Below are 25,262 nucleotides of genomic sequence, written 5' to 3' on the forward strand. Positions count from 1 at the left end.
TCTCTGGCAAGACACTGGGACAGTCCAGTAGAAGTTGTGTTGAAAGTCTTCTCTGATCAACAGGACGCAACAGTTCTAAAGAAGGATCTCCAGTGCTAATGCTTTCCTGAATACACTGGCACGTCTTTGGCTAATGTAGCACCCACAGACAACCCATGCTGCACAAGGATGCAAGATGTTCCCTGCTAAAGGGTTCACTTTTGAGTCTAGTACTGTCAAAATCTGGATTGAGACCTTAAGCTTAGTAATAAAGAAAGAAATACCTAAAAAAAAATCTTTTGTATCAATGCCAAAGTAAGTGTATGGATATAGAAATACTTTTGTCTGGTATATTCCAGCTTTTTAATATGTTTCCTAGGATTTATGAAGCACTCAAATGATATACTGTGCAAATGCTACCAGCAGGACATCGGTTCAAAATATTACAATCTTCCAGCTTTGAAGCTCTTATCACTGACTAAATTCCAAACTCGGAGTACGGAGTAATTCTAGTATCGTTACTATGGCAGAAAATCTGGAAGAGCTAGATATCAGTTTGCAGCTCAATATACATAATTGCAATAATGAGGAAAATCTCATTGAAGAGAGAGTTTTAGTAACGTAGCCTCCAAAAGGAAACCTTTCCTAAATCATTGCTATATAAATATATACAAAAAATGGATCTTTATTTTCTCCCTGCTCTGTAAAGTCTGGTTTGTTCCATGTTCATTAGCTACTTGAACCTTGTCTCACTGTGCCGTAAATTTTATCCCATCTACATAGTGTTTCCAGACTATCCTTTAAATATGGCAGTAGTAGAATATCAGAATCTTTTGTCATTGCCCGTCTTTTTTTTTTTTTTTCCTTAATTCCACAATAAACATGGCTACAGTCACTTAAGCAGTATATAAAAGCATAGTTATTCTTGCTGATTTTCTGGTCAGATGAAAATAGAGAAATTCCAGTGTGAAAATGTGTTTCCTGTAACCACTTTACATGAGAAAATATAGGAATGTTTGAACATATATATGTTTGATACTCTGAGATGTACTGCTCTGTCACGTTCTCATATCCTTCCTATTTCAATTGCTTTAATTTAAAAATATATAAATACTTGGACTCGATCCAAAGCCCTTTAAAGTCTGTCTAAAGACTCTCATTTACTACAGTACATTTTTGATCATGGGCTTTATACAAATGAACAGAACTAATAATAGATTAATTGTAACACCTCATATAAAACTTCCTAATCACACATTTTTTTAAGATTTGAAATGAGAAATCAAGAGAAGATAAAAATTTGCTCTTAAATGAGATAGAAGAAGTGTCACTTTAGGCTATCAACGCCCTGTGAAGTAATTTCATTATTTGCATGATTTTTTCATACAGGGAGGATTGAAGGACAAAATTTAGCATGTGCTTGCAGAAAAAGCAGATCCTGCTCTTCTTCCAGTTATGAGTCTTTTTTGTAGGTCCACCCATGTCATCTTCGTGAGACTGGGTTCTTTAGGCCACCTGTGTCCATCAGAGCTGTGACTGCACCCTCATTTTTCATGTTCTTGTGAGTATGTAAAGCCTAGGACAGCCATTACTTGTACTAAGCTGTTTATATGGTGCTGACTCAGTGGACTCCAGTATTAAAATTCTCTCAATTTCTTCATGTCTCCTAGAACTCTTCAGAACAGTCTCAGTCTTCTAGTCTTAGTATCTTTTGAACTCCAGCCTCCTCACCGAAGTCTAAAAAATAACCTATCCAGAAAGATGAAAACATTCAAGTTAATTTGATCACAGAAAAGACGTCTGCATGAAGTAGCAGTCTTCAGATACATAGAAGGTGGTTGAAGTGTGTAAGAGCCTGTGTATAAGGGATAGTAACAAAAGAATGGATTTAAATGGGCTTCTGGAGTGGACAGTGAGGTAATATATTATTAAAAATTCTCTGTCATCAGGGATATTGAAGCACAAGAGCACATTGCCTAGAGATGTTGTGGAATCAGCCTCACTCGATGCTGTTTTGAACAACTAAATAGAAATCTGCCTAGAACTGACCAAGTTCTGCCTGAGAGTAGTGGGTAGGACAAGATAACCTCTTGAGGGCTGCTACATCCCTATCTTCTGTGGTACTTTGATATGTGTATAGGATGCCTTATGGTCTTCCTGCAATAGGTGGACTCTTCTAATTTTTTAGTAGCCAGTGCCTTCTTTTTTGAAAGATTTTTTTATTAGACCTGAGACAAAATAAAAAACTGACAGTAAAGCACTTACTTTCCCCACCAGAGAAAATAAGACGTTACAATATAGCATTGCCTCCCTTAGGCCGGTCCTTATCACCAAACACAGCAACCACCTCATCACCAGCTATTGCTGTCAACGATTTTAAGAACTTCTTTTATAAACTGCAAATTGATACCTCATAAAATGAGGTTTGGCCATATCTGAAAAATCCCCCTAATTGTGTGATGGCCACTAGTGGTGCTACCAGAGCCACATTCCCCATAAATGAGCGTTCTCCAGACCTAGGAAAATTTCCAGTAAAATGTTTGCTGTTTTAAAACCAACCACAAAACACACTAACATACCAGGCATTTCCTTTAGGGTGCTGCTACTTTAGTGAGTGTGCTAACTGGGTTTCTTCAGTGATTTCAGCTATCCTGAAATAATCACATTCAGCTGAGAATTCATCTGAAGGTAAAGGTTCAAACCCTTTAAGCCTGTTTAGGGAGAATATCATATTTCTTAGCAGCACATGAACTGTGGGTGATTGTCTGTCAGTCCATAAAGATCCAATATGACCTCCATGCTTGGGAGAGAGAAGCACCGTTGTCATAGGCCCTCTTTGAGGGCAAAGAGTAGCCTAGAGCAGTACTGGAGGGGGACAGCTGGTGATGAACACAGCCTTGCAGACCGCAACAGACATGTTGGAGACTGGCTCGTGCTATTGTGGGGATTACAAGAGAGGGCATCCTGGCTCGAGGTTTCATGCGTTTGTTACAAAGTTCAGGCTGGTGTATTCTTTAAGGGAACCTGTAGGAACAACCTAGTGGAAGGACTAAGAATAGCTTACTGTCCAAAGGTGACTAATGCTGCAGCTCAGCTGTGTCTATTCATCTTACCCCATCAGTATATTGGCATATTTAATATACGGTCTTGGGGTAAACAAGGAGTCTGTGCAGAAAAAGAAAAGCTCCTATTCACTTTACTTCTTTCTCTGCATATAAAATGGAGGAGGAGCATCTTCATTCCAACTCCAGTCTGAAGAGATCCAGCAAACACTCGCATCGTCTCAGATGGAGAATGGTAATGCTTTCCTGCATCGCTCCGTTACTCCCAATTCAAAGCATTTGTTTCAGGGAATCATGAGGCCAGATTTTCTGTTGTATGTTTTTCTCTTTCATAGTTTCGGGTCTCCTCTACTCTGTGTGCCTAATCCCTAGGCTTACACAAAAGATCAAGATGCAACAATGCTGTACTTATCATGTTAGTCTATTACCAGTTGGACCTTTGAAGTCAGCTGGCTTCCCTCTTGTCTAAACATGTCTCTGGGTCTATTTGATGCCTTAAGTGGCCAGCCAGAGTGTATATGCATTGCCAGAAACAGCATTTCCACAGTTTGTTGTAAGGACAGCCAAAAAATCAAGACTACAAATCCCAGCTGCCAGCAGTTGACTGCCATCCCTGCTACAAAGGCAGCTGACTTGTCCACCTAATATTAGCCAGGTGTCATTGTTTCAAGAACAATTGGTTTGGCGTAGGAGATCAGGCCAAGCACACTTTGTCTGCCCTGAACCTATAGCACAGTGGAGCCTTGGCCAAAGGGATATGCAGTTGCTCTGGTTTTGTGTGAGAGGAGTACAGGTGTAAAGGGAGGTTGGAAGACAAAAAATGTGATCCTGAATAATACAGATAGCTGATCTGTCATTTTGAGGATCAAATTCTTTGTGTAGACTTACTTTTTTTTTTTCAGCTGACAGTTAGATGGATGAGCATCACTAGTAAGAGAGTTTTCTTGACAGGACAAGAAAAGTTTCGTCAGAAGGGTATGCTGTGAAAGTTGAAAGTATTTTTCTTACTGGAAACCTAAACCAATGCATGTCTGTTGTAAGCATGAGTTCCAAAAATTCTGGATGACATACTGTTACTGAAATGTGTTGGACTAGTGCTGAGCTTTCACAGAGTCCATCTGCTGCCTGTATCTGCATATGCTGAGAAGTGATAATCATGTTCTGTTTTCTCACATTCCACAGTGCTGAGTCTCTTACAGAGTAAATTGAGTGAAGGGCAAGACCTGCACCACATTTTACAAACTTAATCAATTAATGCGCTTAGAAGATTGAAAACATCTTAATAAGGAGGTGTGACTTTGACCCCTTGACCTGGACTCACTTCCAAATCCATACCCAACTATAGCTGGTTATGTGGGCTGGGAAGTCGATGAATTTGACAATCACATCACTTAATGCACTGAAGAACTGGAAAGCTTTACTAGCACTAGCTTGATAAGCCCATGTAGGCTCAGGTGTATCTTTGGTTTGGTATTACCATCAGCTGTATAACTGTTCCATAGATCAGCACTGAGTAATGAACAGCTATCTAATCCTGGATTGTACATAGGCTTTTCCATCATCATCAGCTGTACAGAATAGCTGCTATTGTAGATTGTTACTTAAAAAATCTGTCCCTTTTTGATCTAGCTGGAATGCTACTGCCATGAAAATTATCCAGTCCTTTTTTACTTCTGCTTATTTTTTGCACAATTCCCAGAAACAAGTCAGGGTTTCTCATTCCAGGAATCATGCTCTTGGATAACATTCTTAAGCTTATCTTTCTTTTGCAGAAAATATTCACTGTAGCAGCTGAATAAGCAATTATTACATCATAGAAGTCTAAGGTTATACAGATTTTAACCACATTTCTTGCTTTGAACTCCCACACAGTATGGCAATCCTGTTAAGATTAGCAAACTACCTTTTTTTAAAACAACCATATGCTCGTACACATTTTGTCTATGTAAGCATAGTTCATAGCTAGCACATGAATGCATCATGTGCACAATATGTTTTAATTTGTGTGACCTTTAATCACTTCTTATCTGATAGGTCTTCTTCATGACAGCTTTTGTAAAATCAGAGATCTGAGTTCCAGCTGTGTTTCTACTGTCCTCTTCCTGAGACTCCTGAAATCTCTCTCAGAATACTACATATACCACCTTAACATCAGGACAGGCATCCTCGCTGTTATCATACTAACATGACTCAAGTTCTTTTGGATGCCCTGCTGTGCATACTTTTTTACAGGGACAAAGTAGTGATGAAGCTGCGTTTGATCTTATACAAAATAGACTTGGATTTTCTCAATTAGTCAATTAGCATGCAAAATTAGTTTATCTGAGTGAAAAGGAAGTAAACATGCTACCATCTTAACAGATCGTGGGTTTCTCTTCATATTTTGCTGTCTTGTGATACCAAAAAGCTGAACAATTGCTTCACAAACTTACAAAATGGACCAGACAGTGTATCCCTGCATGTTACAACTTCCTGTAGGGTTTCTCCCTCCAAATAAAGGGGCACATTTCAGCTGAACACAGACAATATCATCGGCCTTTCCCAGAAGTGTTTTGTCTCTCAGGTGCCTGAGATTTCTCTGGCCGATTTGCATGAAACATTATGCACTTGGCAAAACAGTTGAAGGGGCACCAGGTTCAGAGGAGCAGTACTGTAATTCCTATTTGATCATCTTTGGCACTCCAGCACCGAGGGGTGCCATGAGCCCATCAACTGCACTAAAAGACACATGGTCACATTCAGAGAAAAAAGAACCATCACTTTCTGGACAGTAAGTGAGATTCTTCAAGATGTTGTAATCAGAGTAGTTTCTACCATCTGCTTTCCACTATCGCTTCCTTTCAGACGCCCTGCATTACGACCTTCTAGTTAGCAGAAGCTGAGGAGAGGCCATGGCCACCCCATGCTGTTGGTCCCCTGAAGAGGGTGTAAGGAAGCACAAATGGCCTCAGTGTGAACTGCTTGCCCAAAGATTTCCAACTGGGAGCCACATGAATATGCATATGTCCAGTTGAATCCACAACACTGGAAAAATGCAGTTACGAGACGATAAGTCTGTCCTGTTTCTGAATACTCATTAACAACTCTTGATGCCAAAATAGTCAGAATCAATTCCAGTGCAATCAGGAGTTGACACCCAAAGTATGAGACACGTACTTTCTGAGATTTTGAAAGAGAAGAGATTTGTCCACAAATGACCATTTTTAAAAGCAAACTGCAAAGCCAAGCTAGAGAAAATGTTTTCCACTGTTTTATTGTTATGTTTTAGAAGAATGGCCTTGAGGGTGGAGTCCTTTTTTTACTGCTTGTTTTTCACTTCCCTCTATTCTCAAGAGATTTTTGGCAGGATCTTTGGAGGATATGAATTGTGATGTCACCAAAAAAATGAGCCTGGACCACAGTTCTCCCTCAACAAACTATCTGAAATCCTTCTTTGTCTGGATGCACTCCTACAGACAAGCTTGCTTAGCTTGGCCTGCTTTGAATTCTTGAGTTATTTGGTTGGAGTAGAGGTGTGTTGCCAGAGCTGGGAGGGAAGAAGTGGCGTCCAGAGCCAGGGATTGTCCTTCTGGGGAGGAACTTGGCTAAAGACCCATTTGTACAAAGCCCTGCAAAAACCTGCAGCCAGCTCTGCACTTCAGTTAAATGTGTATCATTTTTCAACACGGTTAAGATTAATTGCAGACAACAGCACTAAAAATACGATTATTTGTAACACATTGTATGAAATTTGATGCATATAATGTTTGTTAGCAGTACACTGGCAGATAGAGAGCATGAGACAGGGTCCCTATTCCCAAAGAAGAGATCAGACACAAATTCATGTCTTTCATCACAGGCAGATATTTATTTACAAGACTGATTTTCTCTGTAGCATTATAAACTACAATTAGCTTTCAGACACTGGCATGAATTCTGGACACACTGAGGAATTCAAGAGAAATATTGCCTTGACTTCATAATGACAGAATTTTGACCATTATTTTGGGTATGTAAGTAAGACTAGAAGGATGACCTGGGTCATAGAGTATAGAGCTCTGTTATAAACTAAATTTAATGTAATTCTGTTTATAATTATAATGATTTTCTTATTAAAAAATGTCTGGTTTACTTGATCCCATAATTCTGATTATTGTTTACTGCTGTAATATTTGTTGACAAGAACCACATCCTTTCTCAAGCTTTACTTATCTAGGCTTAAATGGTCTATTTCTTCCAGTTTCTCCTCATATAACAGGGCTTTGATTCCCCAGACCATCCTCCTAGCCTTTCTTTACACATTTTCCATTTCAATGTAATCTTTCCTAAAGAGGGAGAGCCAGAATTATGCTCAGTACTCCAGAGCTTTGCACTGTAGAATTCATAACTACCTTAAGAGTACCGACCTTAAGATGACTGATGCATCCTAGGATCTCATTTAACTCTTTCCTTTTTGCTTTGAATTGCTGGATTATAATCACTAGTTGGGAATATAGGTTGTTCCCTGCAAACAACTGAGTTACTGGAGAGGATTATCTTCTCTACTTGCTTTCAGCTGTAGAAATCAGCCTGATGTGTGTCAAAGTAAGTGTGATCATGAACAGGTTGAATAATATTTCCGCTTATTTTGATAACTGCAGCAGGTTAGGAGGTAGATACATGGACAGATGGAAGGAGGCTGTAACCCCCATACATCAGGAGCACCTGGGGAGCAATGGCTTTGTAACTGGTATAGGGAGAGCCAGAGGAGACAGATGCTTGTCCTTACCAGACTCTGCAGGAAGTTATTTGTGAAGATGGATAGTCTTGAATATAATGCTGCTGCTTATTGAATTTTGCTCCCTTTAGGTGTGCTTGGAGCAAAACTAAGAAAGAGACAATCATGTGAGGCAGTTTATGATCCAGTGGAGAGAGGTGGTCTGGGAATGACCTGGTGTGCACTCTCTGTTCTGCCACCAGCTTGCTGTGTAATTTGGGCAAGTCATTTCATCCTTCTGTACTTCAGTTTTTCCATCAAAAAGAAGTAAATGAGATTCGCCTTCCTCTGTGCAGCACAGCGACCTACAGATGAAAGGGTCCTACTTATTTTTCATCAAGTAATCAGTCACAGAATCGTTTAGATTGGAAGGGGCCTGTTGAGATCATCCAGTGTTTGAACACTCTCACAGTAAAGAAGTGTTTTCTTCTGTTCAGATAGAACTTCATATGGTATAATTTGTGCCGGTTGCCTCTTGTCCTGTCAGTAGACACTATTAAGAGGAGTCTGACTCCCTCTTCTTCATCCCTTCCCATCAGGTATTTATAAACATTGATCAGATCCCCCTTGAGCCTTCTTTTCTCCAGGCTAAACAGTCCCAGCTCTCTCAGTCTCTCCTCATATGAAACATAGTCCAGTGCATAAATCATCTTGGTGGCCCTGCACTGGACTCACTCCAGTAAGTCCATATCTTTCTTGAACTGGGGATCTTAGGACTGGACACAGTGCTCCAGGTGTGGCTTCATCGGTCCTGAGCAGAGGGGAAGGATCACCTCCCTCAGCCTGCTGCCAGTGCTTTGTCTAATGCAGCCCAAGATGGTGTTGGCCTTCTTTGCTGCAAAGGTGCGTTGCTGGCTCATGATCAACTTTGTGTCCACCGGGACACTCAGGTCCTTCTCTGCAGAGCTGTTTTCCGGCTGGTAAGCCCCCAGTGCGTACTGGTGCATAGGGCTTATTCCTCCCCAGATGCAGGACTTTGCATTTCCCTTTGCTGAACTTCATGAGGTTCCTCACTGCCCATTTCTCCAGTCTGTTGAGATCCTTCTGGATGGCAGCGCAACCATCTGGTGCATCAGCCACTCCTCCCAGTTTTGTATCATCTGTGAACTTGTTGAGTGTACAGTCTATCCCATTGTCCAGGTCATTAATGAGGATGCTAAATAGTATTGCCCCACTGTCAACCACGCCTGAGGTACACCACTAGTGACTTGCCTCCAAATAGTCTTTGTGCGCTCCTCTGGGCCTGGCCATTCAGCTAGTTTTCAGTTCCCCTCGCTGTCCATGTACCTAACCTGTACACTGTCAGCTTGTCTATGAGGGTATTAGGGGAGACAGTGTCAAAAGCCTTACTGATGTCAAGGTAAACAACATCCACTGCTCTCCCCTCATCCACCAAGCTAGCCACCTCATAGTAGAAGGCTATGAGGTTGGTTAAGCATGGTATCCCCTTCATAAATCTAATGTGACTTCTCCTGATCACCTTCTTGTCCTTCATGTGTTTGGACATTGTTTCCAGGAAGATTTTCGCCATCACCTTCCCAGACACCAAGAAGAGGTTGACCAGCCTGCAGTTTCCCAGATCTTCCCTCTTGTCCTTCTTGAAGACAGGGGGGCATTTGTTCTCTTCCATTCTTCAGGAACTTCTCTCATTTGCATGACCTCTCAAAGATGATCGTGAGTAGCCCAGCAACGACATCAGCCAGCTCCCTCAGCACTCATGGGTGCAACCTGTCAGGGCCATCAGTCAAAAAACTTATGAAACAAAGAGAAAACATTAGAAAGCTGTCCCTCTTGATAATCAGATGGTTTTTTACACAGATTGCGTATTTGTTATATAAGGAGCTGTTCAGTGTCCAGACTACAAGATAATTAATAGGAAAATGTGACTCGTTTTATTCCAAGTTCTGATACACCTGCTGTGCAGTGAACTTTTGCACTTGGAGTATGAAGCAAACCTGTAGTGCTTGTCAGTTCATTAAGAGTATTTAGTTTTATGAAATTAGAGACTTTTGCAAAAATCATACTCTGCACAAGTAATTATCTTCAGCATGCTTTTCCCTTTAGTTTCAGAGTTGGTATCAGTTGGTATCTATATTAATTTTTCTTTCATGTGTTAAGTGATCAAAATACCATATACCTTTCTGTCTCTCTGTACAATACTTTTGAGTAAAACAGATTAATTGGATAATAACCTCAGGAAAAAATAGTACTGCAAATTAACTTGTAATGATAGTCATCTGTCTTTCATATCGGACAGTTATTTGATTTATCCTGTATCCTTCAGGATTTCAAAAGGTTGCTTATTGCTACTGCCGCTTTTGATGATAAAGGACTGCAAGCCAACAGATCCTTTTAGGACTCCATCTTAACTGTTTTCTGCTGGAGTATCAGTCCCTAGGCTGTGTCTTTATGTGGAAGGTTAAGGGAAACTGCAGTTTGCTTCTCTGAGGAAGGAATACCTCCAGCACTTGAGCTGATTGCAAGGTGCTAACGGATGCTTCATTTGGCCATGGCTGCCTTTTGGATGGGTGTGCTATTCTGTGTGTAGATTAGGGAGGGGAAAACGAACTGACTCTCTTTTGTTTTGGTTTGTTTTTTTTTTTAACTGGCAGATGCAATGGCATTTACTAAGGTTGTATTAAATACATTGTGTTTTTCTTTCTTTCCTCATTTCTGCAGATCTTTCAATGGAAGAATGCTGTGACAAGGGTATTGAATGGGCAAATAAAAACAGAATATGTACTTCTCTACCGTTAATATCCGAGGCCAGAGAATGCAGGTATATAGTTATATATTATATATCAAACTATAGTTTATATTTTCATGTAAAACCATGGGAATGGCAGGTATGAAAGCTGATTTAGAAGATGAAGCACCCAGCTCTTAAATCCAAGTTTTTCAAATCCACATCTAGCCTTGGGGAGTACCTACTGAGTACCTACTTTTCTTCCATTACGTCCTTTAAATTTTTGCTGTTGGTCTAGTGTGGAGTCCCCCAGCTCTAATCTGTTTGACACGTACTGTCTTTTAGTCCGAAGTTTTTCCACTGTACTCTACTCACAGGGCTTGGACTCTGCCTACAGTCAATACATCTCAGCATGGCTCCCTAATGTCAGCAAAGCTTCTTCAGTTTATACTGCTTGTGTATCTAGCCCAATGATCGTCCAAATTCTTGGGCAAAAGTTTATCAAGAAGCACAACAGATCCTGTACATGAATAATCTATAGATTGCATACGTACACATGTATGTATGTAAGACAGCCTTTTAAAACTGTTTCTCCTGTGTGGTGCCACACAGATAATTGTCCTGCAGTTCTCAGTTGAATTGCTGGATGGCGGGACGTAAAGCTTAAGTCAAGGAGATTCCTAGTTACTATAGAGTGTCCAACTTCTGTCAAACGTATTTGTCTGTAGAAAATAGTAACCTTTAGTTAATAAATAGATTTTTTTAATTCTACTGATATTTAATAGGATACTAATTTCTGTTATGTAATCTAGCAAATGAAATAATGAAGTTAAATGTTAAAATTATTTGCAGAGTAATATTTTGGTTATACTGAATCTTCTATACAGTTGGGGCATTCGTATTTTTTATGTCAGTGATAGATTGTGTTATTTTTGCTGTTAAATGCACTTGTTACATTTAATTTGTGGAGCTAACAATTTGTGATTGGTAGTCTGAGGGGCAGTTTCACAGAGGACTTTGTATTTAAAACACATTACATTGCTCCCCTCTATCTTTTCAAATGGATTGCAAAGTGATTTAACCTTGGTAATTGTAGAAGTGTTGGATTGATCTTTATTATGGAAAGAATGTGTCTTGCAGGCAAGTCTGTCCATGTTTTCTGACTTTCGCATTTATATTGGCATAGAAAGCAGTCTGTTACACAGAAGAATTGACAGATAGGACTTAAATCCCAAAAATCCCAATTTAGGAAATACTTGAAGAGTCAGAAGAGTTATAGACAAAACAGAGGCAGGAAAAACAGGAAGCCAAGTTTACTGAACAATCTGGGAGCGAGAATCTTCATGATTTAATGATCGTTTGATTAATATGAGTTGCGATTCTGCTGTAAATGTAATTTATTCTTTTAAAGATTGCCATTTTAGGGAGTCTTTAAGACTTCATAGGAATTGAAAAAAGCTTACTAATACTTTATCTAGCTTTTGTGCATAACTGATATGTAATTAAGAAAATTATAGTGAGGTAATGGTAAATCAGAAATGGGTAAATGCACATATTCTGTAAGAGGCGTGAGCACGTACTCACAAGAAAAAGAAGTGTATAAATTCAGTTCAGTTGCATTTATTCATGACTGTACAATAAATAAACATAGTGCCCCCTGAAGCTTGGCTTCACTATCAAAATGAGTAAGTAAAATTGGCACCTTTGGCTACTTTCTTTAATGGCAATATTATTTTACTCCAGTTATGATTGCAAACTGGCATATCTGTGAGAGGTACAGAAAAATCACTTTATGATGCCATTTCAGACACAAAAGTAAGGGCCAAATTCTACTCCTAATTGCTGGTGTAACTGGAGCCAGAATGAACATGATTCCCTTTGCAAGCACGTGAGGGTAATGACACTGATTTTGTACATTTATTCCTACTGCGCAGAGATGCAAGCAAAACCAAAAACCAGGTCCATTGCACTTGCTGAGATCTAGGCAGGTGAGAATATGACACAGGATGCCTTATGGGTTACCGATTTTCAAGAGAACTTGCTTCCTATTTAGATTCCTACATGCCGTGGGAGCTGCTGGGGGCCAGATACCTGTCATTTATGGGGTCGCTTAAACCCCATCTGGATCTTTTGACTGTCTAGAGCAGAACGGTTTGGACAGTGTGGATCATCTGACTTTGAGCGCTCTAAAAACACATGGCCTCTTGGGTGTACAAACCCATATTACTTCGTGCCAGAGGGAGCTGTGTTTGCCCTGCATATTTGAGCTTGGGTTTGCAAGCTTAACAGTTGAATGCAAAGGAAAAATACATTGTGAGGTGAGCAGATTTGATGAAGTTACTGAAGTAAAAATGATTGTGCACGGTTACATTGCAAAGACCGTGCAACACAGAACAGATTGGATGTGAGTACTTTCCCCAACACGCATTACAAGAATTTATATGCTGGTTTTGCATCCTCTGCTTAGACTAGCAATAACATAACGGCATCTCAGATTCAGTCCTTCCCTCAAAGCAAGCTCACCGCTAGAGTTTCTTTTGCTTTTCTAATCATCCTTTCTTTTGTTTGTCTGAGGAGCAAGCTGCCTTACTGAATTAGAAGTGCACCCACTTGACCTTTTCCCAGCCGTTTAAAGCACATTCATAGTAATCCAGAAGGGTTTCCACAACCTTCCAAGCACTGACATTCTTGTATCTGCCATGCATCCTAGAAACAAGCTGGCAGTTCTGGGTTTCAACATCTTTTTAGGATTCTTTCCCCAAAGCCTCTTGTGGTTCTTGAGGCACTTGCCATCTGTGTGAGCGTCACTTGCTGAATATGGTACAGTTCAAACTGCAGATGTGCTCACTTTCTTGTCCTACACCACAGGTGGAGGCCAGCCCTCTGTCTGAAGTCCACATGAATTTGTGAGATCCATCTGGCTACTGTTACTCAGTTGCATTTAAGTTGAAACAAGGCTCCTGACTCAATGTCCAGCCATGTCTGCAATCTCTTATTGTGGTTGTTTATCCCACAAATGAGTATACCTCATTGGATCATCACACTGGAAAATGACAGTATTTTTCTCTGTGTCTTCATGACTCAGTAAATATAAGCGTAGAGTTTTAATGAATGATATCTTTGGCTGTCATAACAGCAGCTTTTTGCCCATTCATCCATCTTCTTGTGATGTGATTAAACTCACAGCAGCTGGAAACAGCTGCCATTTATTTTTGGAACTCAACCTGCCCAATAAATCTTCTTCCTTTCAAAATGAAGAGTTTGCCCTGCCCAGAGCTCTTAGCAAGTGAACTTAATTCCTGGGCCAGAAACAGCGTATCGCCATATAAGAATTGCATGCCTTCAGCATCGTGTGAAGTCTTTTCGGAGTTACATTGGGAATAACATTATTTATTATTAGTGTTGCAAAAATGCATAAAAGAAGCAGCTACAGAACACTCTGCTAGGTGCTGTGCAAAAAAAGAACAAAAAGGTGATCTGTGTTCCCAGGCAGAGACAAGTGGCAGCACTTGGATACAGATTCAGATGGGAACACAAGGATATAATAAGACAAGAGTGTTTGGAGTGATGGGCACCAGATGCTTAACTGCTGATAGATGTTTATTGATTTATGCCATTTTAAGTCTGGAAGAGCCTGAGATTTTGGACATCAAAGTTGTGACAGTTTTAAGTCTGAAAAAGCTGTTTAAAGTTATTTTTTGAGAAGTTGTCGCTATTAATTACTATCTCTTCTCTGTAGCCTGCTAAGTGTGCCTCACAGTCACTAAGATTTTTGGCTTCACAGTCAGAGGGATAGAAGAACAGTCTGCTATGTTGTCAGGGTTTTATTGCCACTCATTTAGGATAACTTGCTTATTTCACTTTGTGAATAATGTCAAACTCAGTCCTTTCTCTGCCACAACATTATGAGTATTGTTTCTCTACGTAACATACGATATCAATATAATTTTACCCCTTACCTTCAAGAAAACTTTTAAGTAAACTAGAGTTGTTTATCGATTGCAGCTGATTAATTTTGAGGTTTGTTGAATCAATTATTTTTACTTGAGTCCCTTGCTAATTTATAACACATGTTCAAATATATGTATTTTCATTGTTGAGGCACTCTTTATTATTTTCATTTGTCATATTGCGTCACTCATAATACCAGATCTTGCTCTTAATTTTCCAAAGTTCATTTCTGTTGCATGTTAAACTGCAAACTGAAAGGACTAAGCGTGGAAGACCCAGCTTGTTCTTGCAAAATAATTCTGGAGCGGAGTCATTCCCTTTTTAATTTTAGTATTTTTTTGTCAAAGGCCTTCCACTGTGCACATGAATAGCACTGACATAGTTTGAAGACAGGCTAGTAAGTAGAAGGAGAGAGGCAGAAGGTAGTGAAATTAGGCTGACAACAAAGACATTGTTTTCACAGCAAAGTTACGTTTTAATGCTTTTATGGAAAGAAATGAAATGAAAAACAGGTGATTACAAAATCTGTGCTGGTTAAGGAGTGCATCCTCTGGGAAGGAGATAAATAAACATGAAAGGATTGTGGAGGTAAATGGACATGTAGCTTTTCAGCTGGAAATTTATTCCATGAAAATCTGTAACATTGGTTAAATTTTAACAGAAAGTAAAAGTGAGAATATAAAACATGATTTCTTAATTTATAATCAAATTACCTAGTAAGGAAATAACTTTAATTTTAGATCAGCATCTGCAACAAAGAATAAGGATTTTTTAAATGTGATTTCTGTTTACTAGTGAGCCATGAATAAAACTCACTCATCTTTCAGAGAAACCAGAAAATGCATGATTTTACCTGAAATACCCTGAGTGAATGTCAGTTATGAGGCCTCATGCTCCTAGAGATTCTGTATTTAGTGTTTTAAAAATTCTAAATACCTATTTATTTCAATAATGTTCTGTTGCACTGTTTTAACTGAAAATCAGAATACGGCAGGTAAGGAAGAAGTAGCCTTTGGCTTTTTTAATTATTAGGAGTAATTTAAAAAAAAAAAAACCACGGGAAAGTACTCCTCTACTTTCTCCTTTTTTAGAGACTAATATTGTAAGCTGTCTGTAGACATGAAGTTAATAGGAATGCTACACAGGAAGAGTTGAAAGGTTTTACACAAAGAGACAAATCTAGATGTCCTATTAACCATGAGAGATGGCTCCTTTACTCTGCTGTGAAGTAGAAAGTGTGTATGTATTATATGATGGTCTAAGCCAGGGAGACACACAGAACTTAGCAAAGACAGGGAGAGCTACTCTTCATCTCAAAAGTCTTGGAGTCTCAAGAGCTTGTGGTGGTATGCTCTAGCAACCATCAGCACATGAGCTGGTGTGCAAAGGGAGAAGGGTGGTCAGCTGCGCAGGCTAAGTTGCAGCCAGAAGACCAGTTCTGTGCAGATTTTTCTGGCATTTTTCTCTGCCATCTTTCAAGGATTTCTACCTCTGTTACAGCCACACAAGTGTTTACAGTCTCAAGCAATATTTGCTACCAGTGCAACTTCATTGTAGGATTTGGGCAATGAAGTGTGATTTTATTGTTGTTCTGAGAATGAACAAATGGTATTTTAATCTAGTATTCAATTGATGTTTAATTCCTTATTACAGTTGGGGTGGGCCACATGACCTATGAATACAGCTGTGGGAAACATTTTAAGAAACTTTTTTGTTTTGGTTGAAATTGCCAATTTGTCAGAAATTTCAAAGAGAAGATTTGTATTTGAAAAAAAAAAAAAAAAGCCACACTGGAAAACAAACAGACCTACTGAAAGACTGCTGTTGTTTGTCTGTTTGTCTGTGGCTAACATATCTAGCTCCTCAACAGGACTTGGAGGGCTAAAGGAGCTGGAAAGCCTCAACTCCCACACTCTTGGGCTTGAAGTTCAGGTTTTACAGGCTTCCAAAGTCCTGACAGTCAGACCACCCCAGAGCTGGGCAGGGAATGGAAATTCTGCTTCAGAGGGAAATTCAGCAACAAAAAAGCTACATATTCTTCCAAACTGGAACTAAATCAAATATCAAAAACTTCAAATATTCTGCCAAATAAAGTTACTGTCCTGGGCTTAACTTCTTGCTATGACTTTAGAGTCTATTTTTGAATAATTTGTTCATGAACTTACCCTGGTTTTTGTTCCTATGCATTGAAATCTCATAGCTGTTTTTGTCCAAGTGAGAACTGCACAGTCAGACCATTACAAAATCCAATAAATAAGAATCGGGAATCTTCAGGAATGTAGCTTGACAGCCTCGCCTCACCAATGCGCACAGAGATGCGGAATCTGAGCCCAGTACCCACGTGTCCTCTGCTTTTAGTGGGCTGGACTGGATGGCCTGGCCTTAGAGCTGAGGCAATCCCTCATGCCGCCTGGGAGCTCAAAGCTCATCCTATGGTCATCGAGAGCAGGGAAGCTCCTCCGGAGGTGATGCATAGGAATCCACTTATCTCAGATGACAGTAGGAGAAGCCTGTAGTTCAGCGGTGCAACTAACCTATGCCTCTTCCTTATACTTCCAAAATTTCCAACAGTGTAAATAAAGGATTTTTAAGAGTAAAGGGTATTGGTTTGCTGAATATCTTTACACAATTTTATGTATTTCTAGGTAACCCTTGAAAAGATTTTACTCATCAGCTCAAATAACTAGAGTTGAGGAGAAAAAGAAAGGTGAATACTCTTAACAGCAAAGAGAATGCATTCAGTGTTGTTGGTCTCTAAGATGTGTAAGGTTTCTGGTGCCGATGGGTGCATTTATAAGGTTTTTCTGTGCATTTCTTATAGAGCTCTAACATATTAGGGCATGCCTTTTAGGTGCCCCTGTTGTACTAGAAATAGAATTTATCAGCTTGGATTGCTTTTGCGATAGTTTCCTTTCCCCCTAGAAACTCGGGTAACAGTACTCTTAGTGAAACTGGGTTATCACAAAACACATGGATATGTTTATATCCTTGTATGTGTAATCTGATTTGTTACTCTTCTTTAACTTTTTTTCTCCGTTTCCCAGTGTCTATTACAGGAGGTGGCGGTGGAAGAGCTTTAAACTGCAAGCTCCCCCTACAATGCTACCCAACAAGGCAGAGTTGCACGTAAAAACAGAGTGGAGAGAGGGGAGATACCTCCTTGAATGGGCTTTGCATGCAAGTGGCAGTAGCAACAGGACTGGAGGAGTTTAAAGCCTCCTCACGCAGATTATTTTCCACAGGAAGGAGTTTTCAGTTTATTCACTGAAACTGAGATAAAATGGAATGATTTTGTGAGCAGTGGAAGTAACAAATCTGAATTTCCTGTAGATTTATATCATCTCCTGTCCACATGCTCCTGCCCTGTAATACTCTTTTCTCCCTTGTCTTTCTTCGCCCCTTGCTTGCAATACACTCCATTTCTCACTCTGACATTCCTTGATATCTTCACTTCTCCCCATTTCTCCAGTTGTTCCACAGAGCAACTCTATGAGCTTCCTTCAACGCTCCGTACCTGTTTCTTTGAGCGAGGGGCAGCAAGTGCCAGGGTTGACTGGCCATAGGATTGCAGACTCTCACAATGTCCAGGGCCTGTCTTCTCCCTTCCATCAATCGGAGCACTGATTTGGTTTTCACCATCCTCTGTTCAGCCACCAGCTGTCGCAAAACATTCAAGAATGCAAGTCCTGGAGACCTTGAGCCCTGCAGCAACAGTGGTTGAACTTACCCATTGGCTTAAAAAAATTGTTAGGGCAGACTACAAGGTAGACAGGCAGTTAAACTGTATTAAACATTCTAGACAACACCTAGACATTCTGCCTTTCTCTCTAGAAAAATATTCTAGAGAATAGAATAGAAAAATATTCTAGAGAATATTTTTACTTTGTAACTAAAATGCATGCCCACAGGAACCATGAGACTAGCACAAGTGCTAGTTGTCAAAACTTGCATTATCTGTTCTTTACCTATATATGACATTCTTCTCCCATTGCTTCCATCCTTTTGTCAGCATGACTCAGGTACAGTGCTGCCACAGCCAGTTGGAGAAGCAGTACTGTTCAGATGGGATTGAATTTGCCAACGTGCGTGAGGAGTGTGACTCACATATTGGTGAAAATTCCACCTGTGAAGCTGAATACTTTAAGGTGAGACATTAGAGCTACTCCTGTTCATCTTTAAGAAATGGTATTGACTGTCTGGATTGGTATTAAGGGTTGACCCTGAAGGTCACCGTACTGTTTGATGCACACCTACACCTCATGTCTCTGTTAAGGCTGTCCACTTTGTACTTCTTTGAGAGAAACAGTTCCTTGTTGAGTGAAGCAGACTGTCTCATTACATTTTAGCCAAGGTGGAGGGTTGAATGCAAAAGGGCGGAAAGTCTTGGACGGACAGTTGGCTAGGAAACCACTTTTGCATGAAGAGAAGACATCAAAACTGTAGGAAGGGATGTGTGAGAAACTCAGTCTCGTTTCAGACTTTAGCTTTCATTAGAGCTTCATGGCCTAAGGTCAAACTTAGTGGTTTTCAGTATTGGTGGTCCAAAGGGGTAGGACTGAAGTTAATCCTCTGTGTACTTATAATTCCAGCTTGTGTACATGTCCTTAGTTAACATGACTTTGGTTTACAATTGAATGGAGACATCTGTAAGCTTGTGACAGTAGCATTTGGTATTAGAATAAAAATGCCTGTTGTTGGCATCTTTAGTTAATCTGAGCCCTGCCATCCACCTTTATTACTATCTTTGTCTCTCCTTTCTTGAAAGTGGGCATATTCATACCACTCTGCAGAGTGTTTTTGGAAGAAAGTTCCACCAGTAGGATCATGACCTTGACCATGACCCAGTCATGAACAGCTCTGGTCCTATTATGGATTTCTTTCAGTGGTCATGAAAATAGATGAGAGTGATTTTACTTCTGCCCACTGCCAAAGATACTGCATGTTTTGGCTGATTCAGTTAAAAAAAAAATCTACTGTATAGAAGGTGGCAGACAACGTCTGACTTAACAAGTTGCATATTTCTCCGAAATGCCGGGTTGATCATGTTCCTGGCAGTAGGATGCTGCTGATGCCAGGGCTGTGAAGTAATCCACGTTCTCGCTGTGAGTAGAAGAAAGGTAACGTGTGCTGATGAGACTGGCATTGTTAGGTTGTCACAAACTTGTCTGCGTGCGCAGCATGATTTTGTCCCACGGTGGAGCGTGTCCCACAGAGGGAACATACCTCGCCTGTTGACCACATCCAGGGTATGCCCTGCTCCTGGCATGGAGATTCCTCTCTGCAGCCTGTATCGTTAGAAGCCTGTCCAACCCAATCTGGATGCGGCATGAAAAAATATTTAGCCCTCTGTGTCAGTACTTTGAAGGGCTATGAACAGATGAACAAGGACTGTGATGGTGAGTACTCTGCAGATTCAAATGCTTGCCACCAGAGACAGGTTTATAACAGCAGCACTGTTTTAAACACATGCCATGGGACACCTCTAAAACAGAATGCAACTGTTCAAGGAAATCCACTTTCCCATGAGTTGATTGATGTTTCCCTATGTGGGCTTGTCAGCATGAGGAAGAAGAGTTAATGATGATGTTTTTTAAAATGGCCAGACTTCTTTAAAGATGGCAGGTTTTCATGGTGACAGCTATATTATTAAACAAAATGGAGTGGGTCTTAATCTCTGGCCCTGAGAATAAATGTCTCGGCAGAGCTCATGTCATGTAACTGACGTCTTTCCCCTGCAAAACACAGTGCATGAGGGCTGTTGGGAATACTCGCTGGCCTGTGCTAACCCCAAAATATGCTTCAGCATTGTCTGAGAGGATGTTAGTTGCCGTTAGAGCTTGCTAATATTTAAACATCACAGACGATTGTGGGACAATGCCTGAGCCCATATTCTGTCCCTGTTTAATTTGCTGGTATAAACATAGTCAGTGTTATTTAATCTTTGTGAGCCACGTTCTGCGCCCCCCCCCACTCCCTAACAGGAATGTCCTACACTTAGTAACTGTACTTGAGGTAGCTGTAGGAGTATCTTCGTAGATAATCTCTTTGATCCATGATGGACATAGATGATTTATGATCTAATATCAGTGAACGATTCATCATTTCTTTTGTTGAATACATTTTTAAGCTGATGACCTTGAGACATACAATTTATCTGGCAATTGTGCCCTGCCATGGCAAACCTTGACATTCAAACCAAGCCCATCTCACATGGGCTTGAATCTCATGTTGCCTAAGTTGGTCTGTTTTAGTTTAGCTTAGGTAGCATGGGAAATCTTTTGGATCCTCTTTGTCTCCTTCAAGGAAGCAGAATGAGTGATTTAGTAATTCAATTAGTAGAATTAATCGCAGCACTTTGCAGCAAATGAGGCAGCTAATCTTTCTTTTGAATCCGAAGCTTGCGATTGGAAAGAAGATAAAAAGACCATATTTTGAAAACACTTGCCTCAGCTTTTACACTTAAAGGTGGTAGGCATAGGTAATAATGGGCATAATTTTACTCCTCCATTTTTTTGGAAGCATAGGTTTTCTTGCCTTGAAAAAAGGATGCAAAAGTAATCATTAATCTTTAAAATCTTCCTCAAAAGACAGTAATCAATTTCCAGATTTCTTGCTGATACAGAAATGGTTTTATGAAAGTTTCTACCACAACAGCCCTGCAGAAAGGAGTGAAGCTTGTAGAAATTTGACCTTCTTTAAGGTGCTTGGACATTTTCCCAAACTTTGTCATAGGTACTTTTTTTTTCCAAGGATCGAGATACGGTCTTATCTTCTGAGTTTTGTCAAGAATACTTTGGTTGTGTGTATTAGGTGAGCACAAAAGTTCTATTGCTTTGGACTGTTGAACCTATTTTTTATTTTTGTACAGATCTTCAAAAGTTCTGAAAAATTCCACTGAGTTATTTGTATTTTTTGTCAGTCTGTTTTTCATAGCTTCTACTAGTTAGTCTGGATTTCAGCAAGTGAGAGACCTCTTGTGGCCGGATAGACAAAAGCAATGTTAATACATGGTTCACCCTTCCAGATCTGGTAACTTAAATGGTGACATAAATAATAAAAAACTATTATAAAATATAACTAATTAAGAGAGCTTATTGGTGAAAGTAATTGCAGGTGCTTCCTAATCACACCAAAAAAATCTTCAAACTTCTCACATGTAACTATTTATTCCTTTATTCCTTCCATCGTTATTCCTTTCTGCGAGAAGGCAAGGTATAAGAGCAGTCAAGGGATTTAGGACTTCAAGTAGGACACAGCTTTCTATCCAAACACGAAGATCAAGGCATGGCTTTGAAGCTGCATGGGCTTTTGCTAATAACAGGGGAGAGGCAAAGGAAAAAATGTTTGAGATTATTATCGGGATCACTTAAGCAAACGCTTACAGGCAGTGAAATTCTGTAATAACAACGCAATCGTTAAGTTGTACCATCCATGAAGGCAGCAATGGTTCTAGCAAATGGGTGAATGGTCATCGCAATGTGCCGCTGGGCAGCTGGCAACCTTCGGAAATGGCTGCAAACACATCAAGAACTGAACTAATATGGAGTCTAGACTGCACTCCAGTCTAAAGGATCAGAGTCTTTCAGAATAGGCTAACAACCCTGAAAAAATTAGTGTGAAAAAGGAAATGTTGAGATTAATCTTACCAGGATAGTGATAATTATAATGACATACTGCTTTGTGTCTCAGAGTACCAGAGTGCTCCGTGAACCTGAGTTAAACTAGCCTTATCACTGCTACATTATTACTACTCCACAGTGGGAGAACTGAAAGAAAAAGTGACTTTCCAAGTTCACATGTGAGATATGTGGAGACGCATGTGGGTCTACAGAGTCCTGGGTGTGCTCTGAGCACAGGGCCATTCATCAGCTGCTCTGTCTTTTTTTCTTTAGTTGAACAGGAAATGTTAGCCTTTAGGACTGCCAGTACAGAATCATCTAGGGTCAATATTAAAAGCCAGTTACCATAAACATCAGTTAAGAAAGCATTTGATGTTTTCCATCTCTGGATCATTTTGGCTGTGGTATAGCAACATAAATTATTATCAAGATGTTAAATCAAGATGCATCATGCACAGTTAGAATAAATACAGGTTGGAACAAATGGTTCAATGCATACGATTATGCTAAATGAAGATACAGTTTCTTACAGACATTGCAAGACTTAGCAAGCTCCGTACTTGAAGATTTACATTAGCTGGAGACAGAGGTCTTTCAAGTGGTGGCTCAACCTGGAAGAAATAAAGAACACAATGTTATTCAGCAGTTCAAGGATGGCAAGATTAATGATCACTTTTTACAAAAAAAATCCAGAGAAACTCTGTAACTCCCAATTTGAGCATTGTGTGACAAGACAAAGAAATAGATTGAGTCAATTCATATGCCTAACAGTAGAAGCCTGTGAGGATGTCCAGAAGTATGTAACGTCAAAATTTGGCAAGGCGTCAGCTGTATTCAGTAACTTAAATAAGATTTGGTTATCAAAAATACGCAAGCTTAAGTCAAACAATGAATCTTCAGCTCAGTTTTCATTTCTGTCTTCTAATTCATGGTTGTGAAAATTGGAAATCTAACAAAATTATAGACAGATGTTAAAAACTTTGAAAAAGATGCCTCAGGAAAATGTTAGACATGTCAGACAGAGTAGATGTTCAGAAATGTTGCAATTCTTGGAAGAGATCGTCAAGTATTTATTTCTGAAGTCGTCCAGAAAAGCCAGAAAAGATGGAAATATCCCAGACATACTAGTGATGAAACACAGAGCATCTGCCACTGGATGGAAGCAGTTGGAGAACCAAGTAAAAAAAGTGAGTAGTGAGGAACCATCCCACCAAACAGTAGTTAATAAGGGGAAACATGTATCTTAACGTTATGGTGGGCATGAAAACAACATCCCGGCACTGGCCAGGAGGGAAGAGTTCCTGCCGTAGAGCATTCTGCAGTGGGGAAAGGATTCAGTTGTGTATTTAAAGACAAAGTACAAAATAGCATGCTCACATACTTCAAAATGCTGTAAAGTAAAAAAAGATTGAAGAAACAAGGAAAAAGGATTTTTTTATTTTACTTTCATGCTGCTCTAGGTTTTAAAAGAACCCTTCACTGCAGTACAGAGAGAGAAACACATATAATACCTTATAAGGGAAAACTTAGAATATAGGCAGGGGTATACATCTTAGAGTAGTGAAAGAAATGTAATAGTTGCCCTCTTTTCAATAGGTGTGGTGCTTAAAGCACCAAATTACAGAAAATTAGTTCGATGTTTAGTTATTTTATATTCCATCTGCTCTGTTTTTAAATGCAGGCTATTTTCTTCAAGCCAAAAAGAGTCTGGAAGAATAATAAAATTAACAATAAAAGTTTAAATCAGCTTTTATGTGACAGTAGCAATTGTCAGACACCAGTTCCAGAGAACCAAACATCTTTGCTGCTTTCTAACAGCGAGGAAGAAAACTGAATAAATCAGCAGTGTCCCCTCAATTTAAAATAAAAGGAAACCTTTTATTAACTTGTCCTGTGTTCATTTCTGTGGTGTATTCCGGGGCCGTAGGTCAGCAGGTCTGGAAGAAACTTTCATTGCTGGAAGCCACGTCAGGACTGTGATGCTTTTAAATAATGTTTGACTATGTAGTCTGTTTTTCAGAGCAGAATAGCTTCTCTTTATGACCTGTTAACACTAACCTTGAATGAATCATCTTTGTCTGTTAGTTCAGAGAGGGGTATTTTTTGCTGGGAAGTTGAGTAGGCAGTTTAATTATAAACTGAGTCATGCACTTCAATGATTATGTCCCAGTTTAATTGAACTGGACGGAAAAGGGAAGCAGAGGTGTTAAGAGTTCCCACTGTTCGCTGGTGTTTGAAACTGGGCTGTGCAGGCAGGGAGCAATGAAATTCCGTATACATATGCGGACCATTCTGGTCCTCCACGTCACCCTGCACACACATTCACACATACACAATATTTGTGAGAACTGGATCCAGGTTCTGCGCTTGGCTCTATGTAGGCCAGATGCAGAGCTCATGGAACTCAACTACAGATTAAAATGTCTGAGCCTAAGTATACCAGGAGTTCTTAAAGAGTTTGCAGAAAATTTTTCATCAGTTTGCCAAGGTGAGATAACACTATTTACACTACTGACAAAATTTGCGTTGATTTGTTCAGGGCTAGGATTTGACTTTTTTTTTTTTTTTAAACAGGTATGTTGTTACTGTTGTTTGCTGGGAAAGGCCGCCCAAGTTCAAGGACAGAGTTGTGAACCCAACCCGAAGATAGGATACCAGTGCGGAACTGTCTTCAGAGCTTGCTGTGTGAAGGATCAAGAAGGCATTGATGTGTCCGTCAGCGATGATGCTCCTAAAAAGGAGCAAGGTATTTTATGTTGTAAATTATAAAAGAGCAAGACACAAAATTATATGGGGTACAAGGAGTGCTTGCACTTTAAATGATTTCTGTTGGAATTCCTCTAACTTGAGATCTCCTCTGAGTAATTTAATGATGCATGTTTTGGAGCTAATTTTTTTGGCTAGCGATAGCTGAAACATTGTATACCACAGGAGACTGAAAGAGCTGGGAAGTGGTCACTCAGTTCCTGGTGTCAGAACTTAGATTATTTCCGCCACTAATGATCTTATCTTGGAAACTGAGTATAAACTATTAATTTTTAATAGCATTTTGCCCACTGATAAGCTCTTAATTAAAAAGAAAATCAACAACAGATGGCCTTTGCCAGCTTGGCAGAATTCAAATGTTGCCTTTTGTGTGAGAGGCAAATGCCCACAAACTGGGGGCATTTGAAATGCCTGGACTGCCTGGGAGAACTGAACATTTCCGGGACACATGGTTTCTGCATTTC

At 39.8% G+C, this 25,262-nt stretch overlaps 1 protein-coding gene across 2 annotated transcripts in view; it reads left to right on the top strand.

The window, feature by feature from the left end:
- The first annotated feature begins 10,463 nt into the window (after positions 1 to 10,463).
- Positions 10,464 to 25,262, top strand: part of FBLN1 (fibulin 1) — a 67,945-nt gene continuing 53,146 nt past the window's right edge. For both annotated transcript variants that reach the window (XM_009323641.1, XM_009323642.1), the window contains exons 1-3: positions 10,464 to 10,555; positions 18,423 to 18,558; positions 24,607 to 24,778. In XM_009323641.1, the coding sequence (XP_009321916.1) occupies positions 10,464 to 10,555; positions 18,423 to 18,558; positions 24,607 to 24,778 (400 nt within the window). The remainder of the gene's footprint in view (positions 10,556 to 18,422; positions 18,559 to 24,606; positions 24,779 to 25,262) is intronic.

This window comes from Pygoscelis adeliae, unplaced genomic scaffold, assembly GCF_000699105.1.
Source record: "Pygoscelis adeliae isolate BGI_AS28 unplaced genomic scaffold, ASM69910v1 Scaffold215, whole genome shotgun sequence".
Taxonomy (NCBI): Eukaryota; Metazoa; Chordata; class Aves; order Sphenisciformes; family Spheniscidae; genus Pygoscelis; species Pygoscelis adeliae.